Source organism: Gobius niger (assembly GCF_951799975.1).
Source record: "Gobius niger genome assembly, chromosome: 8".
NCBI lineage: Eukaryota > Metazoa > Chordata > Actinopteri > Gobiiformes > Gobiidae > Gobius > Gobius niger.
The window spans coordinates 8,968,475-8,980,138 of record NC_136859.1 but is presented as its reverse complement, the minus strand read 5'-3'; the positions used below and the strand labels follow the sequence as shown (position 1 = coordinate 8,980,138).

At 40.8% G+C, this 11,664-nt stretch overlaps 1 protein-coding gene across 1 annotated transcript; it reads right to left on the bottom strand.

The window, feature by feature from the left end:
• Positions 1-558: 558 nt before the first annotated feature.
• Positions 559-6,281, bottom strand: LOC306966715 (amine sulfotransferase-like; the record flags this gene model as incomplete). Its single annotated transcript, XM_079561528.1, has 6 exons — positions 559-683; positions 2,235-2,415; positions 3,515-3,624; positions 3,847-3,973; positions 5,262-5,497; positions 6,137-6,281. 6 exons carry the CDS (start codon positions 6,279-6,281, stop codon positions 559-561), a joined length of 924 nt encoding a protein of 307 aa, XP_079417654.1.
• Between the last annotated feature and the right edge of the window lie 5,383 nt (positions 6,282-11,664).

Sequence of the window (11,664 nt, the reverse complement as noted above, 5' to 3'; positions counted from 1 at the left end):
CTGTTAGGGATTTTTATTGACAATAAAAACTCTACAGAGCACCAAACAATTAGCTTTGTGTCCATGATGGGTGCCTTGCAATCATCAATATGTGTTCAAAATATTCACCTAAACATCTAATCCCATTTGTGATTCAGAGTTTAGCGCTGTCTCATTTGGATTACTGATCAGTCATTTGGTTCAGTGCTTCATCAAACAGTTCATTCTTGCCCATGGCGCCAAATTGGCTAGGGCTGGCCCTGCCAACATATATTTTTCCATTCCAATCATATACAACAGAACAAAAAGCAACAAAATACAGTTCATGGCATCAGAAATCACTCAAGTTGTATAACAGCATCAATCAAACTTCATTTCTAAAGTGCTTTTCATACAGAAGGGTATTACAAATTGCTTTACAGATTACAACATTTAAAACATCTATTCATAAAAGTGCTTGGAATTTATTGATTGACTGCGGAATCCTTCTAGTTGTGAGCAGTACTGAGCAAATTTAGGGTCTTGTATTTATGAGATACTTTTCCAGAACGCTCTGCTCTGGCCTGTAGAGGTTCAAGTTCATGAGATTTCTTGAATATCCCAGATAAACGACACGGGGAAGTCTTTCATCTCTTGTTTGAAGACTTTGTCGAACCGTTCGCTCTGAGCAACTGTGAAGTGGTTCTTCCAGTCCCCAATGGTTCCTAGGACATAGACATACAATAGATAAGATTATCTCATGATCGCATGCTTTATTTTTGACCTGTTAGCTCTATTCTTTTAAACTGCATAAAATTGTAGGATAGGACTTACACCTTCCAAAATGACCTCTGAAGGACATCAGAGCAGAGCATGAAAACTGTTGCTGTTGTTGCTGCTGTTTGATAAACGCGCCCCTGGATGTGTCCAGATCGTGAGGTCATCTACAAGCATCATTGGTACTAAATATGGTTGGCAAAGCTAAGACAGCCCAACTGCATTAAACTTTGACCAATTAATTTTGTTTTAGCTTTTTTTTTTGCCTTTCTTGTTTTAGTTCTGAAGCTTTTTTTTTTTAATGCTTTTTGAAGCTTTTTAATAAACAGGACTGTCTGCTGTTGCCACAAATTTGCCGATTATTTGATGATTTGTGATGTTTATTGTAAACTTTTAGCGTGTCCTCTGTGCTCTTGAGAGACACTCAAATGCCAGGTTAACAGGTTGACATTTTGATGATGTTACATCAGGTTGTTCATGAGTTTTGAGTCAAAAACTTCCCTGGGTCAGCCTTGGTCATTTCTTGTTAGATTCTCCTTGCTGGAGCTGGTGTGGCTCTTCGTGTCACTTTGGTTGAGGCATCCCAGCTTCTCAGCACATCTAGGCCTGGCACTGTCAGGACATGAGGCTCACAGTATGGCTTTTCCTGAGACCTCAACAATGTCATCAACTCAAACTGTGGCCATACGCCTTTGCTCTGCCCAATCCCATCAGACCTTGGAAGCTAAGCAGGGAAGGGACTGGCAGGACTTGGATGGGAGACCGTTTGGCAACACCAGGAAGCCTAGCAAATGCAGTGCGTGAGTGGTGTTGGTCGGAGGGGCCGATGGCGCAGACTGGTTGTCTCGCTTCCGTCAGTCTACCCCAGGGCAGCTGTTGCTACAAAATTAACTTACCACCATGGAGTGGACGAATAGTGCAATGTAAAGCGTCTTTGAGTGTCCAGAAAGGCGCGATATAAAACCAATGCGTTATTAAACTGTTTGTCTTGTTATGTTAGCTGAAAAGCACTGTTGCGTTATTTCATAGATTGTGTGCAAAATATGGTTTAAAGTGATATTTCAGGATTTTCAGGCAAGCTGATATCGTAGAAATGCTCTAGCCTTGCATTAGCCTAGCGCCAGGGAACTCTTCAAATATAAGAACTGCATGAATTACAAAAAAAATATCTCCAGAAATTAGCAACACTCTAGGAAATGAGGCCCTATGTCAAAAATCCTGAAAAATCACTTTAATTTTAAAAACTTTGCACTAAAAGCACCACATCACGGCCTAACAGATAGGCACGCTTTAGCCCCAGCCAAAGGACTCATCACCATGTTTCATTAAGAGCCGCAGGTAGTCTCACTTGCCTCTCATTTTACTGAATCACCTTTGAACCCCCTCCACACGTCGGACTTTGAGGAATAAAACAGAAACTATAATGAAACATCTAATGAAAATTAAGAAATGAAACTTCCCTCATCAGTCCATCTAATGCTAAACCGTTGCAGCAGTACCTTTCCTCATGAAGCGCCCTTCTTGATGGTTAATCAGATTTCCGTCCATCTTTTCGTAGTTGGCACGTGGGTTCTGCTTCATGTTTTTGAAGGTGCTCTGCTTCACCACACTGTTCAGCTGATCCTGGGTCAGATCTGCTCCCAGGAACTCAGCGGTCCTCCTCACCACAGTCTGGAGGTCCTGAAAACACCATAACGCCACTCCTGCAGTTGAGATCCAGATCCAGTATTGCTGACAGGGCCATAACTTTGATTTGAAAGTTTTGGGGGGATGCCTTGTTGCTGCTAGGTCAATAGTAAAGTAATCAACTCAAGACTTTTATTTTCATTTCGTAAGAGCCTGCCACCTACAGCAGACCAGGTTAAAGAGCCTATACCTGAACATTCCTATCGCACTTCTAATGTTCCAGTTCTTCAAAGGATGAATTTATATGCAAAAACTAGCATGGAAGCTCACAATCAACAAAAATACTTTATAGCAGGGTTCATGCAGGCAGCAGCAAGTTAAGTTTAATGCTTTTTAATGCTATTTCAATGCCTAACTGCCACAAATCTAAACAAATATGTGCTTATTTCTTTTCTTAACATTAGCAAGCACCCTGTCAAAGAAGAGAAAACATTTGAGTATGTAATTGTGTAAACTTTCAACAAAAAACTGCAGCAGAATGTGGGGTGGACCATAAGTTCAGTTTGAGTCCAATTTAGTGATATTTCAGGCCTTTATTTTGGCACAGTTCATTAAAGACTTTTAATACTGTAATTCTAGTAATATCTGTGGATAAAATTAATCTTGTACGAAATTATAAACCTTCCCAGAGGTCATCTAATGTCTTGTCATGGTTATGTAAGCTGTTTGTGTAAGCGTCCTTGAATGTCTGCTCAAAATATTGATGAAGTGTTTTACTGAGAGAACGCCAGGTTCACCAAACTTGAAGGTTAATGAATAATGGCTAAGAGAACTTGTTGTGCCCAGAACCGCACGTACTATCTGTGTTTATAGTCAAAAGGTCTGGTTTACGAGGCAGGGCATCCAGGGTATAAAATAGAAACACAGGCTGTACTACACAGACTTCAGTGAAAAGACTTGACGTCCGTCGAAGCATGTTGAGCTGTAACATGTATTCTGTGACATTTGATAGAATGAAGAGACCTCTTAGAAAGAACTTATCCTCCTGAGAGTCATTTTGAAGTCTCGGACCGGAGCAGATGGCGAACTTCGTTGCGCACCTTCACATATCCCAGCAGCTTGTGTTGTTGTGGCAGTGACAATATTTCCTTACCTGGATCATTTCCTCATATGTGAGGAACAGCATGTCAATATCATCTTTGTGACTAAACCAGGACTTGACGTGCTCGAACCAGCTTCCACCGAACACTGCCGCAGAAAATACTCAGGGTCACCACATTCATTTGAACTTAGAACTTAGAGTATTTGTGAAAGTTTTCAAAGTGTATAATGTGGGGATGTCCCTCACGCAGCACATTAAAGAAACTTTGCCACAAAGAAAATTGAGCAGATTACAGTTTTGGGGGGATTTTTCTCATCCATATAGCCTACGTGTGAACATGAAACCAACTGCTGTGTAATCTTTGTTCCTGGGCTGGGTCTTACCATCTCCTATTATGAACTTGTCAAAAAACTCATCAAAGCTCTTGGGCGTCTCCAGCTCAGAGAGCATCTTGTGGAAATAGTAGAAAGACACCAGAATGTCTTTGGGGTTTCTGGCCACGTAGATCACCTGAAAAAATTGCATGTATTACAAAGGGCCAAGTTTTCAACATTTAAAGTACAGGTACATTGCAAAACTGTGGCTCATGAACCTGCTTCTGGGTACCTCAGATAGCCATTTTAAGAAATATGACAAATACAGTGGGAGGAAAAAGTGAGTACAGTAAAATCACAAGAATGACTAAACAGTGTCTGCGTAAACTACTAACACGCAAACATTTCCCTTTTGTCACATTTCTATTGGCCATAACATCTAACATTCACAAGACCGCATGGAATAAATTAGTAAGTCAGTAGCCTGGAAAAATCCAGACTCACCACTGTACCAGTGCTGGATAAAAAAAAATACAGAGGGGAATCATTCTGGTCTCACCAGACTAAGTAATCAGGCCATATTTTTTGAGGAATTTAGGAAGAAATGTAAAAAAGTGTACTCACGTTTTCCTCCCACTGTGGATTTACAAGAGCTGAGTAAACCCAGTGTTTATTCCGACAGTTTCTCCGAATTCAGAAAAGCAGTTAAGATGCTTGTCCTTAAAGCAGAACTAAGTAACTTGCTTACTTTAATAAATCCTTTCCGTCGTCCCTCTGTGGGTAATACAAGTGTTAATAGGATGATTGGGGGGTCTTTCATCTCCCCCTGGTGTCTCTGTCCAGAAAACCACGCTTGCAACTTAGCTGCCTATGGGTCGGAGGCCCCAATGCACACTAATGGAATCATGAAGAACCAGCTAACAGGCTAATGGGCAAAGCTAACTGCAGGCTAGCGCCAGTTAAACAGTATTTACAGCCAAGTTTGAGTGAAAAATTGATCTCCATTGTGTAATTAGATGTACAATATCCCTCTCTCCCTTTGTCTTTTCTGTCAGTGTAGTATTTACTCACACGGACAATTAATGAGTAAAAAAACGCAACATGCTACAACATCTGCTGTGGTGCTTATGGCCTCTACGGGCATGAGTTACTTAGTTCTGCTTTAATAACTTAGTGCCAAAGGTTTAATAGAGAAGCATGGCCGAAGAACAGGAAGAATAAAGACTTTTAGACAAACAAATAATCAAGAACTATAAAATAAATCAACATAAATCAAGACACAAAGAAAATAGAAGACTAAGGATAGCAATCTCCTGATGTTCTTGCATAAATGGGCTGAGGGCTATTGTTTTTAAAAATAACTGTGTATTGTCCATTTTTTTTGCCAAAACAAAAACAAAAAAAGATGCGCATCCACAGTAGCCCAGACTACAGCTACAGCCTGATTAAACTGTGTAAATATCACAGTAGTAATGCTCATTGACCTTTCCTCTCCTGCGGCTGAGCTCTTGGGGCATGAGGTGGTACAGGAGGTGGGTCACATTGTGGCGTGGGGACTCGGCTTTGACAAACTCCAGGACCTTTCCGGGCCCCTCTATCCACGGCACCAGGTCCCAGTTGTTGAGCGTGTCCTTTGTACTGACACGCTCAACACTTTGTACTGAGTCCTCGTTCCCCTTGGACTTAAGCGCCAACAGGATCTGCTGCATCCAGATAGTCCCTGAATGCAGCACACAGGACTTAATGATAAAACACCCAGTTATGCACATTTGTATATTATTCATGAATCAGTGGTGCGATTCCTGCTTTCACACATTATGAAACTTCATGTCCAAAATGCTCAAATTGCATTGAGACCAACAGTTTCTCTTTAGGGATGTGAGTTATAGCCTGGATAGCCGCCATATTCTAAAGAAGGGTCTACATGCAGCCCGGCAAGAGTAAGTTAACTCAGATGAGGCTGAAATCATTGCCTTTGGTGCACAGAATCAAAACCTAAACACCAGGTTAATCTTGGGTAAATAATGTACTGGACTCCTTTTCAGTCAGTTTGAGCTGATGAGCAGTGCAACTACTTTTATAAGTTACAAGGACCTTGATACATTATACCGAACTAAATTTAGTACAATGTAATGTGCTCTGCAACAAGCTGTAATAACTTGTACCTATGGGTTAGATACACAATGGGATAACTTGTATTAGTACTTTGTAGGTACAGTAGGTTCAGTATCAGGTGACACTGGATCACTTTCAGGGTATATCTCAAAGGCAATATTTCCATAGCACATATCCTGCACTGGACCAGGAAAAATAGTAAAAGAAAATGTCCATAACCCCCATTGTCACCCAAAAGCATCACCTGATTTGGGGTAAGTGACTACAAACACATCAGAGTCCCGCAACTCCAGGTCTTGGATCTGGTCCACTTCATGAGGGTGGTGGATTCCTTTGATCATCCTGCAACCCTTGTGAGTGATCAGCTCAGGGATCGTACTGGTCGCCATGTTGTCTGTCACAAATGGAGAAGGAAATTAGAAAGGACATCAAGGTTTCTCTATGCGACAACCTGCTTCTGTTAAGTACTTACTACTTTTACAAACTTTAGACATAATTGATGCTTTCACATTACCGTACGTCCCTGATCTAATGCACATGCACCATAACCCCACAGAGAAAAGTGAAGCACAAAGTCATGGAGGAACTGACAGGACTTAATGAGGAGCACACTCTCCTCGAAATTCATGGACTGACTGGTGCATGCATTACAAAAGTTACAAAAATATATTACATTTTTCAGTAACTAAGGAATAAAATATATTGCTGAAACAAAATATGGGAATATATTAGTCATTCCAATTCAAGTAACTCAAATTACAAGTGCATTTAAATGTAAGAACAAAAAAAATCCCCCCAAAGAGAAAGCAGCACCAAATAAAGTGCTGCTATCTGTCAAAACAAAACACAAGAGTATGGGGGAAAGTAAAGGAAAGGAAATTGCTGACTGCACTTTTGCTTGGTGGCATTATTACTATTTTTAGTTTATATTTTGCCAAAAGTAACTAAAAAAAAGTGACTTTGACATTTTTTTCCACAGTAAAATGACAAAATAGTAACGCACAGTAATTTGGAAAAGTAACTTAAATCTTATTACTTGTTTGGAAATAGTAACGCCTTAGAGTGTTAGATTACTAGCTACTGAAAAGTCATCGATTACAGGACGATCCTGTAAATCCGCCGTGATTTCACCCTCGAATGTGCGTCTGCAGCCGACTGCAGACACACGGTGCATGCCGGTTAGATTTCTGTCCGACTTGCTCCAGACGGGCTCTGATGTCACGGGCACGTGGGGCACGGAAAGATCGTGAGACCCCAACGAGACCAGCCGACTTGATCAGCCGCTGCATCTCTCCAGAGGCAACTGCAGCGGCTCCACGGCCCCGTGCATGACGGGAAAACGCCCACCTGTCCGTGGCTCACACTCAGGTGATTGGATACGAGTCTGCTGTGATCACAAACGTGCTCCTCGCCCCCTCCCCTCTCCTCTTTAGATCTGAACAAATGAACTAGACTGAAACTATTAAAGTTATGCATCGCCCCCTAAAATAGAGCTCATGTTTGATGCTCTTACAGAACAACTCAGGATTTAAAAGGACGTGTTTTATCTCACAAACTTGAACAAACAAACGGGAAAGTTTTCTCTGATGAAGAATGATGTCTCTGGAGTAAAGGAAACAGAGCAGGAGGCAAATGACTTTTATTTAGGATAAACTTTAAATTAACGCGATATCTGAACGAGACGCTGCGTGATCTGAGGCCAGTCTCGTTGTTCTCTGCATGTGGAGTGGTCGGATGGGCTTCAGACTTTTTTTCTCCGCCCCCGTTGCGTCAGCACCGTCTAACTGCACCCTTACAAATATATATCAGATTTCTCTCAGTAGTTTTCCACTAGAAGTGTCTTCCTGATGCCTTATTTGGAGTTGTTTTTCACAACACTGGTGTGGGCACGTCTCCAAAGATTTGAGCAAAAGAAGTCAAGAGCAAGAAATGGGGTATTGTTACAGCAATGTGCGTATGAAAAGATTGGTTTCAACAGAAACTTAAAGCACATAGATTAAACTCATAAAAAACATTCAATAGCATTATAAAATATAACATTAGCTAAAAATCATCAATTTCCCACAGTGTCCGTAGTAACAGGGGAAGGGGATGGAGAGGACAGTATGGAAATCAAATGCAATACTTTAATATGTACCAAGAGAACTATGTCCCCCAAGAATTTTTTAAAGATTCAGATGTAATTTCCTGTATTTTAAGTGATCAAAAACACTTTTGTCTCTTCCTTAAGCTGTTTTCAAAAATTGCTTTTTGTTGCACCGTTTGGGACCAGGAAGCCTGAGTGAATGTGGTGAGTGAGTGGACGGTGGTCGGACATGCAGATGGTGCAGACTGGCCTCGCTTCCATCAGTCTACCTAAGGGCAGTGGGTGCAGCTGTGCACCCCATGAAGTTTTAGGTGACGAGTCACGTACCCCCTACTTTGACATGATGAATATCACAAAATATAATATCAATTTAATATCTATTTCATCCATTATTACTGTGAAGCTAGTTTTCCAAACATTTTTTCTCGCCTGAGTGAGAGGCAATAAGAATGTCTTGTACTAAAAAAATGAAAATGTCCGTTTTTAATTGTTTTGAAAAGGAGGCTGTGGGTGTGAATGGGTAAAGCGGAGTGTTTTGCTTTGGCTCATTCTGAACATCGGGCTCTGGTTTGGACTCGGCGTTCTGGCCACGCCCCCTCTGCCTCGCCCTCACTGTCAAACTCCTGTTGTAAATGAAGTCACCGTGATGGCGCGCGCACTGACTCCTCTCTCTTTATGACAGAGAGTAAATAAAGTGCATCTCGAGCAAACTTTGGCGCGGTTCATGCTAAAGGCGCTGCTGTTGTAGTGAGACTGCGGTAAAGTGGCCCGCCACTTCCAAACCCACGGTAAAGTGGCCCACACTTGAAAAAGTGTTGCGCCTTTTGCCGGTTACTTACGGTAATAGCAGATTTCCTCGTCGTACAGCTTGCCTTTTCCGTGCAATTTCGCTATGAATAAAGTTCTGATCATCACTCTTTTGTAGCTAATGATGTGTGTTCATTAATTTAGTGCAATAGAGTTGCGCGCACGCGCGCGTTTGTTTGTTTGTGTGCGCGCGCGCGCGCGGTGGCTAAAACTTCATATTTCTACCACAGTAGTGGTCACGTGACGGCACGGACAGATGACCAGCGTGTATTGAGAATATAGGGAACTATAAAATAATATAAGCTTTGATATTCATCTTCATTGTCTTTTATTCCCTACTTCATGCAGTTTTATAATTATTATTATTATTATTATTATTATTATTATTATTATTATTATTAAAAGATTATAAATATTATAATCATTTTGACAGGGCACCAAGGACGCTCCAAATGGAACAAAATTCAGGTTTTCAAAAATGCTTTAAAAAAAATCCTTAAGAGGTTTGCAACTAGTTTCACTGCAGCCATGGCCTCAGTGCTGCCCCCTATCGCCCTGCCAAAACCAAGTCCACTTTTACTGTGGAAATCTGAAGAAAACTGAGGTTGAAAAAGGCCAAAATGGAACAAATTTCAGGTTTTCAAAAATTATTTTAAAAAAATCCTTGAGAGGTTTGCAACTAATTTCACTGCAGACATGGCCTCAGTGCTGCCCTCTATCGCCCTGCCAAAACCAAGTCCACTTTTGCTGTGGAAATCTGAAGAAAACTGAGGTTGAAAAAGGCCAAAATAGAACAAAGAACAGTTTTTCAAAAATTCTTTAAAAAAAACCTTAAGAGGTTTGCAACTAGTTTCACTGCAGACATGGCCTCAGTGCTGCCCCCTATCGCCCTGCCAAAACCAAGTCCACTTTTACTGTGGAAATCTGAAGAAAACTGAGGTTGAAAAAGGCCAAAATAGAACAAAGAACAGTTTTTCAAAGATTCTTTAAAAAAAACCTTAAGAGGTTTGCAACTAATTTCACTGCAGACATGGCCTCAGTGCTGCCCCCTATCGCCCTGCCAAAACCAAGTCCACTTTTACTGTGGAAATCTGAAGAAAACTGAGGTTGAAAAAGGCCAAAATGGAACAAAATTAAGGTTTTCAAAAATTCTTTAAAAAAAACCTTAAGAGGTTTGCAACTAATTTCACTGCAGACATGGCCTCAGTGCTGCCCTCTATCGCCCTGCCAAAACCAAGTCCACTTTTACTGTGGAAATCTGAAGAAAACGTAGGTTAAAAAAGGCCAAAATGGAAAAAAATCATTTTTTTAAAAATATAAAAAAAATCCCTGAGAGGTTTGCAACTAATTTCACTGCAGACATGGCCTCAGTGCTGCCCCCTATCGCCCTGCCAAAACCAAGTCCACTTTTACTGTGGAAATCTGAAGAAAACTGAGGTAGAAAAAGGCCAAAATGGAACAAAGAACAGTTTTTCAAAAATTCTTTAAAAAAAATCCATAAGAGGTTTGCAACTAATTTCACTGCAGACATGGCCTCAGTGCTGCCCTCTATCGCCCTGCCAAAACAAAATCCACTTTTACTGTGGAAATCTGAAGAAAACTGAGGTTGAAAAAGGCCAAAATGGAACAAAATTCAGGTTTTCAAAAAATGTTTAAAAAAAATCCTTAAAAGGTTTGCAACTAATTTCACTGCAGCCATGGCCTCAGTGCTGCCCCCTATCGCCCTGCCAAAACCAAGTCCACTTTTACTGTGGAAATCTGAAGAAAACTGAGGTTGAAAAAGGCCAAAATGGAAAAAATTTCAGGTTTTCAAAAATTCTTTTAAAAAAATCCCTGAGAGGTTTGCAACTAGTTTCACTGCAGACATGGCCTCAGTGCTGCCCTCTATCGCCCTGTTGAAACCAAGTCCACTTTTACTGTGGAAATCTGAAGAAAACTGAGGTTTAAAAAGGCCAAAATAGAACAAAGAACAGTTTTTCAAAAATTCTTTAAAAAAAACCTTAAGAGGTTTGCAACTAGTTTCACTGCAGACATGGCCTCAGTGCTGCCCCCTATCGCCCTGTCAAAACCAAGTCCACTTTTACTGTGGAAATCTGAAGAAAACTGAGGTTGAAAAAGGCCAAAATGGAACAAATTTCAGGTTTTCAAAAATGCTTTAAAAAAAATCCTTAAAAGGTTTGCAACTAGTTTCACTGCAGCCATGGCCTCAGTGCTGCCCCCTATCGCCCTGCCAAAACCAAGTCCACTTTTACTGTGGAAATCTGAAGAAAACTGAGGTTGAAAAAGGCCAAAAAAGAACAAAGAACAGTTTTTCAAAAATTCTTTAAAAAAAACCTTAAGAGGTTTGCAACTAGTTTCACTGCAGACATGACCTCAGTGCTGCCCTCTATCGCCCTGCCAAAACCAAGTCCACTTTTACTGTGGAAATCTGAAGAAAACGTAGGTTAAAAAAGGCCAAAATGGAATAAAATTCAGTTTTTCAAAAAATGTTTAAAAAAAATCCCTGAGAGGTTTGCAACTAGTTTCACTGCAGACATGGCCTCAGTGCTGCCCCCTATTGCCCTGCCAAAACCAAGTCCACTTTTACTATGGGAATCTGAAGAAAACTGAGGTAGAAAAAGGCCAAAATGGAACAAAGAACAGTTTTTCAAAAATTCTTTAAACAAATCCTTAAGAGGTTTACAACTAATTTCACTGCAGCCATGACCTCAGTGCTGCCCTCTATTGCCCTGCCAAAAAAAAATCCACTTTTACTGTTGAAATCTGAAGGAAACCAAATTAATCTAAATACTCCCACATTATCCCACTCCTACCCTCCCTCCACTGGCTCCCAGTCCATCCATCCATTTTCTTCCACTTTTCCGTTTCCAGGTCGTGAT